Source organism: Mesoplodon densirostris, chromosome 12 (genome assembly GCF_025265405.1).
Source record: "Mesoplodon densirostris isolate mMesDen1 chromosome 12, mMesDen1 primary haplotype, whole genome shotgun sequence".
Taxonomy (NCBI): Eukaryota; Metazoa; Chordata; class Mammalia; order Artiodactyla; family Ziphiidae; genus Mesoplodon; species Mesoplodon densirostris.
In genome coordinates this window covers 85,153,184-85,174,812 of record NC_082672.1, presented here as the reverse complement: position 1 = coordinate 85,174,812, position 21,629 = coordinate 85,153,184, and the positions used below count along the sequence as shown (strand labels likewise).

The following is a 21,629-nucleotide window of genomic DNA, read 5'->3' as shown; positions in this document are numbered from 1 at the left end:
AATCTGTTATTAAATAAACATAATATAAAGTTCCTTTTAAAAAAGCACAAAAATAAATAGGATTTATCCAAATCTAAAAAAATCAGAAATCATATACTTTCCCCTAAACTTATTAATAATTTCAAGCAAGCTAATACCAGAGAATTACTCAAAATAATTTCTAAGATATCTCATTTCAATCTCCTATTTCTTGAACAGATGTGTATATATATATATATATATATATGTATATACAGCTCTAATATAACTGATATTCATCATGATGACCTCAAGATTTTGAAAGATACCAAGTTCTTACTGGTATCATTAAAGAAAGACTAAGTTATGATCAGAATAATTTTACTACTGAATGTGTTGAGAACATGTTGTTGAATATTTAGATTTTATTTAAAACCTGACTGTACATGAATTACAGATACATGAAATCCCTCAGTCAGAATATTAAAGTATTCATACCACACCTTTTCGTATCACATTGCACAAACATAGGTTCACTTTAATGAAATCAATAGCAGGGCTCACGTTTTTAACCAGTATAATTTAATTAAACACTTCCAATCTATGGAAACAAGGTTTTTCAAAAGAAGTACTTTTTTCCCCTAAACTAGGATATTTTGTTTTAATAAATCAAGAATAGTATCAATAAAAAATATAATAGTAGGAGCTATCCTACATTTCATGTCAGAATATATTCTTTCTTGAGATTTTATTACTCAAGGAAAGCTAAGAAAAACCACAGAAAAGCATTTATAAAGAGTAATTGTTAGTCAATTTTTGTACTAAAGAAGTTTTGTGAACATATCTGGAACAAGATGACAATGGTAATAATAATGATGATGGTAGTAATAACAACAAAAGTTTGAATGATTTAGTCTAATATGCTTTTGCTGGGGAGAAGAAAAATCCCCAGAGATACAGTCATTAAAACTTATTTATGAACCATCATCCTAACTGTGAATGCAGTGAGCAATTTTATGATCCTACTTTCTCTAAATGGCAACAATGACCTCTCCAAGAAAAGTAGAGGTAATTGCAAGCAGAGGACAGCTTAACCTTCCCAGACAGACACAGGACTAAGATAACAATTAGATATTGGCTAAACAACAAAGCCGCTCATTCACTCATTCTTCCACTGCTGACCAACTATTCAACAAGGGCTTGTACCATGATAAATGGTATGAAAATACACTTTGACCCACCTGTACCATCACAAGTTTCCTCTATACATACAGTTCCCAACTCTACTCTTGTGTAGGCTAATCCTTCAGTGAGAGAAAGACTAGACTGAAAAAAATATTTGCATCATCTGGTAACTGATAAGGAATATGAATGCTAGTATCTGGAAGGCTCCAAGTCACACAAAACCTGTTTAAAGTAGTTTTAAAAGAAGAAAGCAAACATATGCAAAAAAACAGATTTAGGAATATTAAGTATTCGAGGTATTTACTGATGGCTAAGAAGCTGATTATGTATCTCAGATAGATACCGTGGAAAATCTGATATTTGATTCTTGATTGACCATATTAGGTAGAAAAAAATTTCAGTTCCCTAGACAGAAATTTCAGGATCTTTCAAAGTGCCAACAGCTTAATTGTAAAGTTTTCTATAATATTGATCAAATCATACCTTAATAGAGAAGGAAAGAACAGATGGACATGCAACAAATTAGCTCATTAGTTCAATTTTGTCACAGTTTTGAAAATTCAGGTAAAGCTGATATTGTACAAAAACTCTGAGCATTAGATAATGACGCTGGGAACAAACATGAGACAGAGAGGTATCAGAAAAAACAAGGTCCAACAACCTTGTGAACCTTTACCCAGTGAAATGTAGTAAATAAGTTAAATGGACCTTTTGGTCTCCTCTGATATTTTTAGTAGTCAATTAAAAAAGATTAAAATATGAAGGCATTTACAACCATCCCAAAGGATCAGATAGTGAAGAAGATAGAAAGTAATACCAAAAAGAAACTCTCCATTATGTCTCAAGAGCCAAACAACAAAACAACTTCAGGTTGCCTCAATGTCACCTGTAAGAAAAGAATCCCTGAGTCAACTTTTCTAAGCCATGTTAAGTAAATAAGAAAAACAAAAACCAAAACAATGCCATATAGTGTCTGTTCCTCAGCCAATGTATTCTATTAACCCACATCTGCAGTGGGTCCATGGGATATTATGCCACTTACAAGGGAAATTCTAACAGAAGAGAAAAACAGTCTTTGACCTTCAGGCATCTGCTAGTCAATGCCAGAAAAAGAACAAACTCAATACAGTACAGGTAATCCATCCTGAGGAATTTAATGGTCATAGACGTTACAGATTGGAAAACCATAAGTATAAGTGGTGTTCTGAAAAGCATTGAGACTTTTTGAGCAATAGGAAGTAAATGTAGGCAGGGGAAAACAGAAGAGAAGCATCCAGGGCTTCCTCGGTGGTGCAGTGGTTGAGAATCTGCCTGCCAATGCAGGGGACATGGGTTCAATCCCTGGTCCAGGAAGATCCCACATGCTGCGGAGCAACTAAGCCCGTGTGCCACAACTACTGAGCCTGCGCTCTAGAGCCCATGAGCCACAACTACTGAGCCTGCGCTCTAGAGCCCGTGAGCCACAACTACTGAGCCCATGTGCCACAACTACCGAAGCCCGCGTGCCTAGAGCCCGTGCCCCACGAGAGAAGCCACGGCAATGAGAAGCCCACACACTGCAATGAAGAGTAGCCCCCGCTCGCTGCAACAAGAGAAAGCCCACGCGCAGCAACAAAGACCCAACACAGCCAAAAATAAATAAATAAATAATTTTAAAAAAGAGAAGTATCCAAAGATACCAATAAAAAAACAGGGAAGGTAACTCAAAGTGGAGAAGCATAAGCTTGAAAGCATAGGCACCTATGGAGAGAACAAAGCTGTGGCATCAGAGGCCACAGATGGGTCATGAGGACCCAAGCAGATGTTGCTGGGTCAGAACTCCAGATGGCTGCAAAACAAGGTCCAACTGGTGACTGAGCCACGAGGCCAAGGGACCACAACAGGCATTACCCAGTGGGCGTGCTCACCCAAACTACTGACATGGTATTTCATACACAGAAAAGATGTATTACTTACCCGATTGATATGGCTGCTCCTTAAAATAACCTGTAGCAGGGTCTTCTCAAATTCTTCCAACTTCTTGGAACACTTTTTAAGAATATGATTAGATAAGTTACAATCACTCATCAGTCTAGCTAAAGTATCCACAGCTTCGATCCAAAAGCTTGAACAAGGAAGTCTGGGTTCTCGGTAAAAAGCGATCAAGCCATCCAGCAACTGAAAAACGGAATCGGATACTGTGGAAGAGGCGTTTTCAAAGTGGCGTAAGTCTGTTTTCAGACTCTCTGACTCGGTCAAGGTCTTCAGTCCAAGCAGATGTTGCAAGAACCCCATGTGGGAAGACAGAGGCTTTTCCAGAGGAGCACAAGGTCTGTCCACAATGGACAGTGGTGGGAAGGGGGTGGAGATGCAGCTCTCCCCAGAATGCTCGGTCATTTCTGAAGGTTCAGTTCTCTGATCATTTGATAAAATGCACCCAGAATCTTCCAGCGGAGTCGAAGTGTTTTCAGAACTTCTAGGTTCCTGAGCTTGCAGCTGGGAAGATGAACCTCCTGAAATAGAAAGCAACAGAAGTGTTATCCTTCTGTATCTAATTTTTTTTTTTTTTTTTTTTTGCTGCACCACACAGCATGTGGGATCTCAGTTCCCTGACCAGGGATCAAACCTGCGTCCCCTGCTTTGGAAGCACAGTCTTAACCATTGGGCCACCAGGGAAATCCCTAACATTTCTTCATATAAAAACTAGACATTGATTTTTCTAACTTAAAATACTAAATGAAGCATGAAATATGTATTAAACATTTGAAAAGCAGTAGTATAAAAACTGACAGAGGAGAAACTGTGAATGAAGTTGCTTAGACTGACTGCAGACAAGGTCTTTATCTGGTAGAAAGCACAGATGATTCACCCATGTTTTGTCAAGTCACTATCTCCCAGTCAAGGCCATGCTTGAAAGATACAGAGGAGAGACCACGAAACCTGAAGGAGGTCACTGTCTGGTATAGATTCCAACAGGTACCTGCAAAACAACAGGTGTATGTAAGATAGAGATATGCTCAGGGCACTATGAAAACAGGAGGAACACTGAACAGCCCACCCCAGTTAGATCAGTGCCTCCTGGAAGAAGTGATGGTAGAACTAATTTATAACACATAAGCAAGAATTCCAAGTTAAAAAGTTGGGGGAATGGAGGAAGAGAAGAGAATTCCATCTACCAAAGGGTACGCACAAAAGCACAACTTAAGAAGGAAAAGAAAAGCACTGTATATATAAGGACCCACCAGTAGTTTCATGTTCCTTTTACAGAAAATATAAGGCAAGGTATTAAGTTGGAGAAATACGTAGAGGCTGGCCACAAAAGATCTTAGAAGAGATATTAAGGACCTCAGAATTTATACGTAGAGTGTAGAGTGAGTGTAAGTTGGAAAAATTATCTATATACCCACACATATACCTAATATACAAAAATAAATATACAATGTATATATGTATGTGTACTTATTTATAATTATTCAAGTATATCTATCTATATCTATGTGTATATATACGTGTGTGTGTGTGTGTGTGTGTGCATATGTCACAGATCCTTGAAACTATATATATAACCACCAGAATTTTCTGACATCAGCTGAGACATACTGCAGTTCAGGCTTAACTTAGTAACTTTAGGTCATTCTGTGACAGAGGTGCCATCGTAAACACAAAAAGGCTGTTGTTTGTAAAATGATTATCAGTAAAATGTACACACAAAAGTCTCACTGAATGTTCTACAGCACATGCATATACCTATGCAACCACGTTTGAGAAATACTGATGTCAGCAGTGGAAGCAGGAATAGGACAGTAAACGACTTTCCTACGTAGGAAAGTGAAAATGGTCGTATTTTCATTTCACAGATCACTCTGTGGGCTTTGTGAATGGCACACTGGAGAAGGACCCAATGAGACACTGGAAGATCAGTTCAGAGTCATTCCTATGAGTCCTGATACCAAGTGATGAGAGACATGAAACAAGCAGTTACAGTGGAAGACTGGAAAGGAAACACAAAGGGAAGCCAGCTGACTGACTGACAGGCATTAGAGTAGAGTAGGAATAAATGCATCCCGTGATTCTGAATTAGGTGACCGGGTGGACGACGGTGCTACCAACTGATCAGTAAAAACACAAACAGAAAAATGGCTTAGGAGAAACAAAAAGAAGCTAGTCTTGGTCACGTAAACTTGGAAGCAACCAGAGGAAATCTAGGTGAAGATATTCACCTGGAAATTGGCCACATGAGCCGAAGGATGGGGAAGAGGTCTAGACTGAAACTACATTTTAGGAGTCATCAGTGTGCAGGTGGGATGTGGAAGGATGAAAATGGTAATGATCACTCAGGAGAGGATGCGCAGTGCCCAGAGCAGAGGCTCCAAGAGGGACCCTGAGAAGCATCAGTCTGAGGGCTGAGTAGAGAAAAGACAATCATCAGGCAGACAGAGAAGGAACAGTTAAAGAGGTACAAGCAGAATAAAAACAACAGTGTCATGAAAGGCCAGGGAATAGTTTCAAGGAGCATTACACGCAGGAGGGCAGTCCAATAAAATACAGAGCTAAAAATACATGTCGGAATTACCAGCTAGAAAATCACCAGCGATCAAGTCCAGAGCAGCTTCGGTCAGTCGGGGTGGTGGGCAGAAGCCACAGTGAGCGGACTGGAGAGTGATGGGGCAAGTCACAAAGACAGTCAAGAGTGGCGAAGCCTTCTGAGGACCTGGATCGGGACAGCTTAACACAGAGAGTAACTGCAGGCAAACATGGCCGGACACACGGGGAGAAACATGAGCAAATATAGACTATGAAGAGAAACGCTGGAGAAGCAAAAGCTGGAGGCAGGAGAGAAAAGAGGTGGGGCGTGACTCAGGAGCAGGCGGAAGGAGACTGAGTCGAGGACCAGTGGGTGGGTTGCACTTACTGATGAGGAAGGAGTTTTTCCCCCTCCCAGGCTGAAGGAAATAGGATAAGAATGTACAGGGATGTAAAAATACCCCTGGCACATAGGAAGTTAAAGGAGATCTCATCCAACAGTCTTTTTAAAAAATTTCTTATGTTGGAGACGGGGGACACTGGTTGAACAGGACATAAGAACAGTGGCAAAAGCAGCACCCTCTCCCTGCCCAGCATAGACTGGAGATCTATCTAATTTACTGCTCTGTTTTCCTTCAGTAAAATGAGAAGCTGATGAGGCAGAATCAGAGGATTAAGCTTTAATTTAGCGTGCATTCATTTAACAAGTGTCTACTATGACCACTACAAATGTGCAAATATGTGCTTGGGAATTATCACTACAGTATCTGTACTCCAAGTTAGGGAGGTGATGCAGCAAATTCCCAAATGTGGTGGTACCCAGAGCAGTGGGCTGTCAGCAACATGTTTAACGACACGTGGCTATTTCTATATTAAAACAGGCAGACAACATGTTCATTTTAAGCCAACAGACACTTTCTTTTTCTTAGGAGCAAGGAAAAACATTTGAAATAACTTCTCAAGACATGCATCTCACTCTTCACACAAGTAAAACAGGGGGTACTACGGTCATTATTCAGGTAGATTACATATTTCTTTCACAAAATTCAAAAAGGTCCTCCACTCAGAAAGTGAACATAAGCTTAAATATTTTATTAACCTACTCAATTTTCCAGCAAAGTAAGCTGAACTTCACAGGTGATGATTTCAGGGAAGACTCATGAAATGAATTCTCCCAACAACTAAGTTGGGAAGCAAAAGCTACTTTCTTGTTTCTGCTTCTCACTCACTCCTTACTGAGGTGCCTTTGGGCAAGTAATCATCATGCCATCTCATCTCCAGGTGCTCACAGGTGCAAATTTGAAGGGAGTAGTTCTAACCACGCATGGGCTCTGGTGATAGGAATACACAAAACCAAGTACGATTCTTCCTCTCTGGTTTGTTTCTGTGTCCTCAGAGAAGAGTGATAAGGCCATACGCTGAGGATGACAATTACTAAAGTCATGCTACCAAATCGAAGAAAGGAATCGATATTCACATTTCACTTTACAAAGTAGCTCCAGGGAATAATTCAATTGTTCAGAGGAACCCTGGAAAGTATGCTGTTATCCCTAATTTACCAATAAGGACATAAACACAGGCTCAACTTGATGAAGAGGCCTGAGAAAAGCCACACAGTGAGCAAGGAAAACCAAGCCTTCTGTTTCAAGGCCTTCCAACCACAGCAAAGAGGCCTGTGTGTTTCCATACCAGCTTCTGTACATTTCCACTATGGCATTCATCAATTTCTTTTTTTTTAAAATAAATTTATTTATTTACTTATTTTTGGCTGCATCGGGTCTTCCTTCGTTGCTGCACACGGGCTTTCTCTAGTTGTGGTGAGCAGGGGCTACTCTTCATTGCGGTGTGCAGGCTTCTCATTGCGGTGGCTTCTCTTGTTGTGGAGCACGGGCTCTGGGCACGCGGGCTTCAGTAGTTGTGGTGCGCAGGCTCAGCAGTTGTGGCTCACGGGCTCTAGAGCGCAGGCTTAGTAGTTGTGGCGTACGGGCTTAGTTGCTCTGCGGCATGTGGGATCTTCTCGGACCAGGGCTCGAACCCGTGTCCCCTGCATTGGCAGGCGGATTCTTAACCACTGTGCCACCAGGGAAGCCCCCATCGATTTCTATATGTTATCCACTTGTTTCTGGGCTCCTGAATGGCAGAAGTCCTGTCTCTTGTCATCTTTGTGGTCCCCTCACTGAGTAATGTTTTCATCTGTAGAAGACACCTTATCAGGGGAAATGCTTAGGGCGACAATCTGCTGCTGGCTGAGACAGACCCCCTCTCATCCCTCGATATTCACGGCGCGCCACGATCTTACACCAACCCGCGACCATTACATACATGGATAAGAGAAATCAAACAGAACAGATAGAAAGACAGACAGAAATATGGTTATTCCAATAATAACTGAATGTTCTACAGCACGTAACAAAAAGCCAATAATTTACTTTTTATAGTATCTACTACTTCTGGTAACCAATAACCAATTAATTTCCTCTTCTATTTGTCCTCAGTGATGAACCTGTGTAGAATGCAAACAGCATTAGCACTGGAAACCAACACTTTCAGGGTGGAAACCGCTCACTGCCTACTAAATAAAGTAAATAATAGAGGGCAAATGTTCCTATTGTATGTATTCTTATAAAATGGAAAAGACAAATGGGGAAAAAGCTTTCCTAGAGAGGATTAACCATTTTCAGTGATACTGAATATATATATATATATTTTTTTTTTTTTTTTTTTTTTTTGCGGTATGCGGGCCTCTCACTGTTGTGGCCTCCCCCGTTGCGGAGCACAGGCTCCGGACGCGCAGGCTCCGGACGCGCAGGCTCAGCGGCCATGGCTCATGGGCCCAGCCGCTCCGCGGCATATGGGATCCTCCCAGACCGGGGCACGAACCCGTATCCCCTGCATCGGCAGGCGGACTCTCAACCACTTGCGCCACCAGGGAGGCCCGATACTGAATATATTAACAGGTTATAATCTTGCAATAGTCATAAATGAAATATTTATTCATAAACAAGATTTTTAAATATCCACCCTTATTTGGGTAACACAGAGCATGGAAACAGAAAAGGATCCCTGTCTCTTTAAATGAATCTTACATAACCACAATCAGATTTCACTCATTTGCTTGGATGACTTTTCTCAACATAAATCGCAAAGCATGGCTAACAAAGCATCATACCCAAAGGAGAGGAGAGAAAATGAAGCCATGCTCCTGCAACTTTTTGTAATTCCTGTCGTTCCAGGAGGGATTAAGGTAAAGCAGAAGTCAAATGATGCTTCTTTCTTAACTTCTTATTGGGCTGAAGGGACTGAGGACTGTAATTTCCCTCCAAGTCACTGGATATGATCTAATTAACACGCGTGTTATTAGATTTAAAAGAGATAATAAACTACACACACACAAACTGATCAAGCACAGTCCAGTACATATGAAATGCAAATATTATCTATTATTGTTAAATGATTATAGATATCAAGAATCTAAATTATGCTGAAGTGTGAAACTATATACAAAAGTACATGAAATAAGATAGCAATTAAAACTACAGATTCTGCCTAAAATATTCTATAGTCTCTGCCATACACTGGATCCCACAGACCTTCTATTCCACTTTACTGGACCCTTAACTCTTCCATTTTCTTGCAGTTGTTAACTTCCACTTTAATCCACTTACCATTTCAGAGTGGATCGCAAGCATACTTAACAAAACAAAGCCAGTGCCCTCTTGCCAGACATCCTGCCCTAGAAATGCTCACCCTTGAACAGTAAATATATATTCTGCTGCCCCCCCAAAATATTCACACCCACATCAATTTTCATGCCTTTTCTCATCCATTTCCACAGTTCCTACTTCATTTATAAAAGAACCAGCTGTTTAAAATGCATCTGTACACCTTGCAAACCCCATGAACTCTATGTTTATAAAACTGAACAAGTTATCTTCACACTCTGCACACACAAACAACACAATTTATGTTTCTCCTACGTACTATCTATGTCAGCTGACAGCAGGACTATTCCTCCAGTCACCAGGCCTGGGGAGAGGGACCAGCCTCACCCCCATCTTTTTCCTATCCTACACACACACTGCAATGCCACATTATGTTGGTTCTACCTTCTGCACGTGTGTAAGTCAGGACAATCCAGAGAAACAGAACCAATAGGGTAGAAAGAGAGAGAAAGAAGTAAATTTATTATGAGGAATTGGCTCACATGATTATGGAAACTGAGAAATTCCTAGATCTAGAGTCAGCAAGCTGGAGCCCCAGGAGAGCTGATGGTGTGAGTTCCCATCTGAAATTCAGCAGGTTCCAGACCCAAGAAGAGCCAAGGTTTCAGTTCAGTTTGAGTCCAAAGGCAGGAAAATACAGACATCCCAGCTCAGAACCAGTCAGGCAGGAGGACTTTTCTCTCAATTTTCTTAAATTTACCGAGGCTTGATATGTGTGACCCAAGATGTGATCTATGCTGGAGAATGTTCCATGTGCACTTGAGAAGAAAGTGTAATCTGCTGTTTTTGGATGGAGTGTCCTATAAATATCAATTAAATCTATCTGGTCTATTGTGTCATGTAAAGCTTGTGTTTCCTTATTAATTTTTTGTCTGGATGATCTGTCCATTGGTGTAAGTGTGGTGTTAAAGTCCCTCACTATTATTGTATTACTGACGATTTCCTATTTTATAGCTGTTAGCATTTGCCTTATGTATGGAAGTGCTCCTATGTTGGGTGCATATATATTTATAATTGTTATATCTTCTTCTTGGATTGATCCCTTGATCATTATGTAGTATCCTTCCTTGTCTCTTATAACATTCTTTATTTTAAAGTCTACTTTATCTGATATGAGTATTGCTACTCCAGCTTTCTTTTGATTTCCATTTGCATGGAATATCTTTTTCCATCCCCTCACTTTTAGTCTATATGTGTCCCTACGTCTGAAGTGGGTCTCTTGTAGACAGCACACATACAGGTCTTGCTTTTGTATCCATTTAGCGAGCCTATGTCTTTTGGTTGGAGCATATAATCCACTCACATTTAAGGTAAGTATCGATATGTATGTTCCTATTACCATTTTCTTAAATGTTTTGGGTTTGCTTTAGGTCCTTTTCTTCCCTTTTGTTTCCCACTTAGAGAAGTTCCTTTAGCATTTGTTGTAGAGCTGGTTTGGTGGTGCTGAATTCTCTTAGCTTTTGCTTGTCTGTAAAGCTTTTGATTTCTCTGTCGAATCTGAATGAGATCCTTGCCGGTAGAGTAATCTTGGTTGTAGGTTCTTCCCTTTCATCACTTTAAATATATCGTGCCACTCCCTTCTGGCTTGTAGAGTTTCTGCTGAGAAATCAGCTGTTAACCTTATGGGAGTTCCCTTATATATTATTTGTCATTTTTCCCTTGTTGTTTTTAATAATTTTTCTTTGTCTTTAATTTTTGTCAATTTGATGACTATGTGTCTTGGCGTGTTTCTCCTTGGGTTTATCCTGTAGGGGACTCTCTGCACTTCCTGGCCTTAGGTGGCTATTTCCTTTCCCATGTTAGGGAAGTTTTCGACTATAATCTCTTCAAATATTTTCTCAGTTCCTTTCTCTCTCTCTTCTCCTTCTGGGACCCCTAAAATGCAAATGTTGGTACATTTAATGTTGTCCCAGAGGTCTCTTAAGCTGTCTTCATTTCTTTTCATTCTTTTTTCTTTATTCAGCAGTGATTTCCACCATTCTGTCTTCCAAGTCACTTATTCATTCCTCTGTCTCAGTTATTCTGCTATTGATTCCTTCTAGTGTATTTTCCATTTCAGTTATTGTATTATTCATCTCTGTTTGTTCTTTAATTCTTCTAGGTCTTTGTTAAACATTTCTTGCATCTTCTAGATCTTTGCCTCCATTCTTTTTCTGAGGTCCTGAATCATCTTCATTATCATTACTCTGAATTCTTTTTCTGGAAGGTTGCCTACCTCCACTTCATTCAGTCATTTTTCTGGGTTTTTTTCTTGTTCCTTCATCTGGTACATAGTCCTCTGCCTTTTCATCTTGTCTATCTTTCTGTGAATGTGATTTTCATTCAACAGTCTGCAGGATTGTAGCTCTTGCTTCTGCTGTCTGCCCTCTGGTGGATGAGGCTATCTAAGAGGCTTGTGCAAGCTTCCTGATGGGAGGGACTGGTGGTGGGTAGAGCTGGGTGTTGCTCTGGTAGGCAGAGCTCAGTAAAACTTTAATCCACTTGTCTGCTGATGGGTGGGGCTGAGTTCCCTCCCTGTTGGTTGTCTGGCCTGAGGCAACCCTGCACTGGAACCTACAGGCTCTTTGGTGGGGCTAGTGGCAGACTCGAGGAGGAGGGCTCACGCCAAGGAACACATTCCAGTACTTCTGCTGCCAGTGTCTTTGTCCTCACGGTGAGACACAGCCACGCCCCACCTCTGTAGGAGACCCTCCAACACTAGCAGGTAGGTCTGCTTCAGTCTCCTATGGGGTCACTGCTCCTTCCCCCTGGGTCTTGATGCGCACACTACTTTGTGTGTGCCCTCCAAGAATGGAGTCTCTGTTTCCCCCAGTCCTGTCGTAGTTCTGCAATCAAATCCCGCTAGCCTTCAAAGTCTGTATCTCTGGGAATTCCTCCTCCCGCTGCTGGACCCCCAGGTTGGGAAGCCTGACGTGGGGTTCAGAACCTTCACTCCAGTGGGTGGACTTCTGTGGTATAAGTGTTCTCCAGTTTGTGAGTCACCCACCCAGTGGTTATCAGATTTGATTTTATTGTGATTGCGCCCCTCCTACCGTGTCACTGCAGCTTCTCCTTTGTCTTTGGATGTGGGGTGTCTTTTCTGGTGTTCCAGTGTCTTACGGTCGATGATTGTTCAGCAGTTAGTTGTGATGCAGGTGCTCTTGCAAGAGGGAGTGAGCGCACATCCTTGTACTCCGCCATCTTGAACCAATCTCTAAGTTTAATAATAATCACTCACTTGTACATTGAACAACTTAAAAGTAATGTTTACATTACCTGCAGGCCAATTTGGAAAAGTTATTTTAAAATGAATTCATCTTCTAATAGACAATTTTCAGTTTAAAGGAATTGTTTGACTTCTACCTCTGGAAGGATATATTTTAGCATATGACAAAGCATGTTTAAGAAATTCTGACCAAGAAAAGGCTGCAGTTTTGTTTAATTCCTCTCTCGAGGCCTGCATTAAAATTCTAAATTTGAATACACCAAGACAGGCAGTAGTATCAAATGCATGAAATTATAAACTAATGAAATAATTGCCTTAGCTGGACTGTCTTCACTGCATGAGATTCACAAAGCAAAACAGTATATTTGTGTGCCTGGTTGGTTCAAGACTATATGACAGTATGATTCCTCCTGCCTTCGGATGCTCAAACTCTGGACTTTCCTGGTTATCTCCATACTCTTTCTCCCAAGTCATCCTCTAGTTCCCAAAGTAAACCATCCTCATGGCTGTGCCTTTGGCTTTCTCCCTCTAACTTCCTGGACATCCCCACCTTTCCTACAGCCTCAAAGAATTCCTTTGGGCAGATGAGTCTCAAATCTCTATCTCCAGTCCTACTCCTCTCCCAAGCTCAAGCCCCTAGGTATCTTGACGTGACTTGCCCTCTCAACATTAAACCACAAATGTCCAAAACAAATCGTCACCTTCACCTACACTTGGTCCAGCTTCCGAACAATGGTGCTACGACGTTCCAGACTCCAATGTTTGAACCCCAAGAGTCAACTCTGACTTCTTCCTTGACCCCCCCTTTACACTCCACTGACAAATAACACGACCCTGCCGCACCCTTCTGCTCCTCGGAATCCCTAAGCTGGTTCCCCTTTTAGGGCCTTTGTGCTAAACATTCGCTCTGCCTTGGTTGCTCTCCCCACAACCCATTCCTAATTTTCTCAAGGCTGGTTCCTCCTTATCATTCAAGTGTCTGTTTACAGTCACTTCTTCAGGGAGGCCTTCCCCGACCACTCAATCTAAAGATGTCACCAGATCAGCCTCTGTCACATCTCCCCGTTTTAATTCTCTGAATCTCCTTGTCACTGCCTGATCATTTCCTGCTGGTAAAATCTGTCTCACCCACAAGAATGTGGGCTCTATGAGAGTCTTGGACTGCCTGGTTTACTGCCATAGCCCAGAGCCTGGAATACTGAGTAAGAGTTCAATAGATATTACTCAGTAAATAAAAATCTTTTTATATCACCTCTTTATTTCTATGCCAAAATAATTACATGCCAGACGTGGGCTGTGACAATGATGTTCCCATCTCCAATCTCTTCCCTCCCCAAACGATTCTAAACACGCAGCCCAATTACATTGCCTGAATAATATTATCCCTCAGGTCACCTAGAGGAATCACTTTCGGAAAGAGTACTGCTTGGCACGTGCAGAGCACACACCCGGTAAATGTTGGTTTCTCTTCTATTCTCCTGCTGGAAAAATTCCAAAGGCCCCTTACTGCCTATAGAATAAAGTACGTTTCCCACTGGCTGTCACACCTCTTCTTAATAGGCTCCAACCTGGTTTTTCATCTTATTTTCCAGAATACCTCTTCATGCTCCACATGCCCTAGTCAAATTAAACCTTTTGCCAGTAGTAGATTCTTGTGTCCCTAATTTACACTGTTCCTTCTTGCCTGAAATACTCTAGTATCCATCGCTTTCTAAATCCTACCCATCCTTCAAGGTCAGCAACTTCCTCCAAAAAGACATTTAAGAGTCCTAGTTCTCTAAGGAAAAAAAAATCACTTTCTCTCTCCTCTGAACATCAGTATCAACCTCTGGACCACAGAGTCTCACTAGGTACAATAAGTGATATGATTTTGTTCCCAATAGACTGAGCAGGGCTCAGACCTTATCCCTCTCTGTAATCTTCACTTTGTAACTGACAGCTAGTGAATAAAAAGGGGCTGATTAAATGAACAAGAGAATTTCTCCAAAGAAAAAGAATGACTGGGATAAAATTAGGAGCTGATAAGAAGTGCCTTCTCTTTGGATGCAATCATTTAGGGGTCAGAGACGTGCAGTATAGGGAATATGTATTGTCCTAATTCCTAACAAATGGGAAGTGTGAGGCTGAGAGATGGTGGATACTTCTACTGATGCCAGTATCACAGCCCCATAGAATAACATGAAAACTATGAAAAGACAACTCACTGTCAAGGGAACTGATGATTCTACTGGCATAACTTCCACTCATCAGTGGGTGGGTGCTATGAACACCACGGGGAACTGGGAAAAACAATAAAATGACTGAAGTCAGCAATACACCACATTCACTGGCCTCCTAATAGTGTGGAAGCCAAACCACACAGCTCTCTGCCATCTCGCCCTTGTTTGTTACCTTTCCTGCTGAGATCCCACATACCTTCAATCTCTCCTTGACCAAGCCTCTTCCAAGAGAATTTGCCTGAATTTGTCTTCCATCAAACCGCTGAAAGCACTGCTTTGACTTCAGCTCTTGGCCTCAGGGCTCCCCCTGCTCACAGGGTACACTGCTGAGATGGCACCTTGAAGCTGGCTTGGTCCCCTAGCCTTCCTGCTAGACAACTGAAATTGACATTCATTTCCACCAGATGTGTCCTCTTCGCTCTCTTTATCAGAAAACAAAAACACTGAGATCTGTTACCCAGTTCAGTGTTTCCACAACCATAAAGGGAACACACTAAACACAGGCCTTCCTAGGTACGGTAATCAGAGTTTCCATGGGAGGACTCTAGGAACCTGGGTTTTACATGAACATCTCAGAGGAGTCCCATAATTGAGAAAGCTTCAAAAGCACTGCTTTGCTGTGCTCCTAAATCATGCACTCAGCCCGCTTCGTTAGTTTTTTGCCAGGCTCAAAGCCTCCTGCCTGGGTCTAAGAAGCTACACTGAACTATCTTACAGCAGTGGTTTTCAACCTTGCTGCACATTACAGTGACGTGCATACTAGACCACACCCCATGCCAAGTACATCAGAATCTCCAGGGCTGGGGACTAGATATTAATATTTTTTTAAAACTCCCCAAGTGATTCCAGTGTCAGGAACATGATCTTAGATCAATTCATGTTTGTTCTGCTTTCTTAGGAGAGCAGGGTAGTGGGCTGTGCCCCCTTCATGGCATCTCCACCCCTGCCTTCCAACCCCCTAGAAAGGCCTTTCTCCTTCCTCTCTACACGTTCATGTTTAATTCACGTGGAACCTTTCAGAGTTCAGCTGGGATGCCACTCCCTTTTCAGGGTTCACCTTTGCCACAGAATTTTCTCTTCTGTAATCGGAGAGCCTCACATAGCCTAGCTGTCTGCTTCCTGCCTTATCCTAAGACAGCGGCACCTGACTTAGGGACCGCAACCTTGGATTCTATCCAGCAGCCCTGCCTCTCCTCCCACTCATGTTCTCCACACAGCAGCCAGTGCAAGAAGCTTAAAACTCCTGCTCAATACCTACCAAAGGATTCCACTCTCCTTAAAGTGCTACCCACTGGAACAAGCCCGACGTGACCTGTGCTCCTGCCCTGCCGCAGGCCTCCTGCCGCAGGCCTCCTCCCCCGCCCTCTATTCCTCACTCTGCTCCCCAGCCATGCCATCCACTTTCTGCTCACTGAGTACACAGGCTACTTCCTGCCTCGGGGCCACCTGGATGACCCTGCTCCTTCAGGAGTCAGCTCCATCGCCTCTCCTTCTCACGAGGTCTCATTAGCAACACAGTCTAAGTCTGCAGCCCTGAACCATCCCCAGACACGACATCACTTCAACCTGGTTTAGCATCTCCACAGCTTTTAACACTCTCGGAATTTTTCTTGCTTATAGGTTTACTTGTTATTGTCTGCCCCCCCAACTCCATAGGAATATAAATTCTACTTCTTCTGTTGTTTTCATCACCACTCCAGAAATTAAGTTTCTGTGGAATAAATAAACTAATGAATTAATCAATGAATGAATAAACATAAATAAATATAACTTAAAAAAATTTATATACATCACATGTAGTATCTTTACAAGTGACTATCTCAAGAGCTCTTGCCTCTCTGATCATACCATAAACTCATAATGGCACCAAGTAAACCTCTTCTCCTTTTCCAGCCTTGAAAGTCAAGCACTGCACTGAGAAAATATCATCTTTAGTATGTACAAGTTGATATTTCTTGCTATTTTAGAAGATCCTCTGTACTGTATTCAAAAAGATATGTATTTTTCAGCATATCTTCTCAACTGCTCATGGAACATTCTCCAGGTTAGGTCATATCTTGGGTCACAAATCAAGCCTCAGTAAATTTAAGAAAATTGAAATTGTATCAACTATCTTTTCCAACCACAACGCTCTGAGGCTAGATATCAATTACAGGAAAAAATCTGTAAAAAATACAAACACATGGAGGCTAAATGATACACTACTAAATAACCAAGAGATCACTGAAAAAATCAAAGAAAAACTAAAAAAATACCTAGAAACAAATGACAACGAAAACATGACAACCCAAAACCTATGGGATGCAGCAAAAGCAGTCCTAAGAAGGAAGTTTATAGCAATAAAATCCTACCTCAAGAAACAAGAAACATCTCAAATAAACAACCTAATATTACACCTAAAGCAGTTAGAGAAAACAGAACAAAAAAACCCCAAAGTTAGCAGAAGGAAAGAAACCATAAAGATCAGAGCAGAAATAAATAAAAAAGAAATGAAGGAAACGATAGCAAAGATCAATAAAACTAAAAGCTGGTTCTTTGAGAAGATAAAAAAAAATGATAAACCATTAGCCAGACTCATCAAGAAAAAGAGGGAGAGGACTCAAATCAATAGAATTAGAAATGAAAAAGGAGAAGTAACAACTGACCCTGCAGAAACACAAAGGATCATGAGTGATTACTACAAGCAACTATATGCCAATAAAATGGACAATCTGGAAGACATGGACAAATTCTTAGAAAAGCAGAACTTTCTGAGACTGAAACAGGAAGAAATAGAAAATATAAACAGACCAATCACAAGCACTGAAATTGAAACTGTGATTAAAAATCTTCCAACAAACTAAAGCCCAGGATCAGATGGCTTCACAGGCAAATTCTATCAAACATTTACACAAGAGCTAACACCTATCCTTCTCAAAGTCTTCCAAAATATAGCAGAGGGAGGAACACTCCCACACTCATTCTATGAGGCCACCATCACTCTGATACCAAAACCAGACAAAGATGCCACAAAAAAAGAAAACTACAGGCCAATATCAATGATGAACATAGATGCAAAAATCTTCAACAAAATACTAGCAAAGAGAATCCAACAGCACATTAAAAGGATTATACACCATGATCAAGTGGGGTTTATTCCAGGAATGCAAGGATTCTTCAATATATGCAAATCAATTAATGTGATACACCATATTAACAAATTGAAGGAGAAAAATCATATGATCATCTCAGTAGATGCAGAAAAAGCTTTTGACAAAATTCAACACTCATTTATGATAAAAACCCTCCAGAAAGTAGGCATAGAGGGAACTTACCTCAACATAATAAAGGCCATATATGACAAACCCACAGCCAACATCGCTCTCAATGGTGAAAAACCAAAATCATTTCCACTAAGATCAGAAACAAGACAAGGTTGTGCACTCTCACCACTATTATTCAACATAGTTTTGGAAGTTTTAGCCACAGCAATCAAAGAAAAAGAAATTAAGGGATTCTGAATAGGTAAAGAAGAAGTAAAGCTGTCACTGTTTGCAGATGACATGATACTATACATAGAGAATCCTAAAGATGCTACCAGAAAACTACTAGAGCTAATCAATGAATTTGGAAAGTAGCACGGTACAAAATTAATACACAGAAATCTCTTGCATTTCTATACACTAATGATGAAAAATCTGAAAGAGAAAATAAGGAACAAATACCATTTACCACTGCAATAAAAAGAATAAAATACCTAGGAATAAACCTACCTAAGGAGACAAAAGACCTGTATGCAGAAAACTATAAGACACTGATGAAAGAAATTAAAGATGATACCAGCAGATGGAGAGATATACCATGTTCTTGGATTGGAAGAATCAACACTGTTAAAATGACTCTACTACCCAAAGCAATCTACAGATTCAATGCAATTCCTACCAAACTACCAATGGCATTTTTCACAGAACTAGAACAAAAGATTTCACAATTTGTATGGAAACACAAAAGACCCCGAATAGCCAAAGCAATCTAGAGAAAGAAAAATGGAGCTGGAGGAATCAGGCTCCCTGACTTCACACTATACTACAAAGCTACAGTAATCAAGACAGTATGATACCGGCACAGAAACAGAAATACAGATCAATGGAACATGATAGAAAGCCCAGAGATAAACCCACACACATATGGTCACCTTATCTTTGATAAAGGAGACAAGAATACACAATGGAGAAAAGACAGCATCTTCAATAAGGAGTGCTGGGAAAATTGGACAGCTACATGTAAAAGAATGAAATTAGGATACTCCCTAACACCATACACAAAAATAAACTCAAAAGGGATTAAAGACCTCCGTGTAAGGACAGACACCATAAAACTCTTAGAGGAAAACATAGGCAGAACAATTTATGACATAAATCACAGCAAGATTCTTTTTGACCCACCTCCTAGAGAAATGGAAATTAAAAACAAAAATAAACAAATGGGACCTAATGAATCTTAAAAGCTTTTGCACAGCAAAGGGAACTACAAACAAGATGAAAAGACAACCCTCAGAATGGGAGAAAATATTTGCAAATGAATCAAGGGATAAAGGATTAATCTCCAAAACATATAAACAGCGTATGCAGCTCAATATTAAAAAAACAAACAACCCAATCCAAAGATGGGCAGAAGACCTAAATAGACAATTCTCCAAAGAATACCTACAGATGGCAAAGAAACACATGAAAAGTTGTTCAACATCACTAATTACTAGAGAAATGCAAAGCAAAACTACAATGAGGTATCACTTCACACCAGTTAGAATGGGCATCATCAGAAAATCTACAAACAACAAATGCTGGAGAGGATATGGAGAAAAGGGTACCCTCTTGCACGCTTGGTGGGAATGTAAATTGATACAGCCACTATGGAGAACAGTAAGGAGGTTCCTCAGAAAACTAAAAATAGAACTACCATACGACCCAGCAATCCCACTACTGGGCATATACCCCAAGAAAACCATAATTCAAAAAGAGTCATGTACCACAATGTTCATTGCAGCTCTATTTACAACAGCCAGTACAATGTTCATTGCAGCTCTATTTACAATAGGCAGGACATGGAAGCAACCTAAGTGTCCATCAACAGATGAATGGATAAAGAAGATGTGGCACATATATACAATGGGATATTACTCAGCCATAAAAAGAAACGAAAGTGAGTTATTTGTAGTGAGGTGGATGGACCTAGCGACTGTCATACAGAGTGAAGGAAGTCAGAAAGAGAAAAACAAATACCGTATTCTAACATATATATGGAATCTAAAAAAAAAAAATGGTTCTGAAGCACCTAGGAGCAGGACAGGAATAAAGACGCAGACATAGAGAATAGACTTGAGGACACAGGGAGGGAGAAGGGTAAGCTGGGATGAAGTGAGAGGGTGGCACGGACATATATACACTACCAAATATAAAATAGATAGCTAGTGGGAAGCAGCCGCATAGCACAGGGAGATCAGCTCGGTGCTTTGTGTCCACCTAGAGGGGTGGGATAGGCAGGGTGAAGGAGATGCAAGAGGGAGGGGATATGGGGATATATGTATATGTATAGCTGATTCACTTTGTTATACAGCAGAAACTAATCTTTGTAAAGCAGTTATACTCTAATAAAGATGTTTAAAAAAAGTGTGTTTTTTTAACCAAATTTCAGTTACCTATAGTCCTCCAACCCTTAAACATGTACCTGAATTGTTACATTTACTGTATCACACCTGAACAAGCACAGCAAAAGTCTTTTATTTTAAATCTTCCAATGTTGCCACCTTCAATCCTACTCTCTAAATTACATCCATCTTATTAGGTCCTGAACAACTTCTGAGTCTGCAATTGCAGGCTTTGCCTGGATGTGGCCGTTGATCTGCCTGATATAGAGCCAAGCACATTTCTGTCTAACTGACGTGCACCTGTTCAGATCAAACAGACAGAGACCTCAGCCAGGACACTGCTACAGGGATGCTCCAAGTCCGAGCTGCATCTATGGAGATAAGGCCTTCCTCTGACTAGGATATCTCTGAAAGCCTGCCTCAGATAGGCTATTGGTTCTGGTTTCAAGATTTTATTGTATTTGTTAGTTTCCATCTGACATATCAAAACCAGTCTGTGAAATCTAGACTTTATTAAGAAGCAATCAAAAACTTATTGGGCAAGAAGATAATCATTTCTTTTCCCTAAAACCTTGCTGACAATCTCAGATACTAAGGAAACTGCTTTTGATGAAATAGAAGGAAGAAAAAACCCACAAAATTCAGGCAATTTTGTTAGGATCACTTAAAATATAATTTTATTTATGCCCATAATGGGCAATACTGCCTTCCAATGCCCCCTTCTTATTTACTTCAGAATCAGTAACAGTTCAGTCTTTCCCCAGATAACTGCTAAACATGTATCTTCAAATAACTCAGGCTTCTCCAAGGAAATAATCTCATAGTCTTAGGATGCACAAAACATTCATAAAATCCCCTTTAATCTTCAGTCCTGATGACTAAAGATGACATTTCTCCCTAGGGCAGACGATTAGAATACGAACTATAAAACACACCAGTCCTCCTACTAGTACCTTCCAGAGCCTTGATGTATGTACATATCGTCCCCCAGGTTCTGGGAGTCCCCATAAATTCTGTTGACCCAGGTGGGGGGACTCTGCTCCAAGACCCTCACTGACCCTGCAGGGCTCAGAAATCAGCACTCACATCCGAGACATCCTCTCTCCCTTTCACATGGAGACGTCACTCCACCAGGACTCTGAAAATGGATCTTGCTGGTACCAAAAAGACATTTTTCAATGTTGGTTCATTAAATACGTGTTTCCTTTCCC

The 21,629-nt window shown here is 40.8% G+C and overlaps 1 protein-coding gene across 1 annotated transcript in view; it reads right to left on the bottom strand.

Annotated features, from left to right (window-relative positions):
- The window catches only part of MEI4 (meiotic double-stranded break formation protein 4), a 185,308-nt gene that overhangs the window by 140,792 nt on the left and 22,887 nt on the right, over positions 1 to 21,629 (bottom strand). Inside the window, exon 2 of the mRNA XM_060114559.1 lies at positions 3,100 to 3,635. Within this exon, the coding sequence (XP_059970542.1) occupies positions 3,100 to 3,635 (536 nt within the window). The remainder of the gene's footprint in view (positions 1 to 3,099; positions 3,636 to 21,629) is intronic.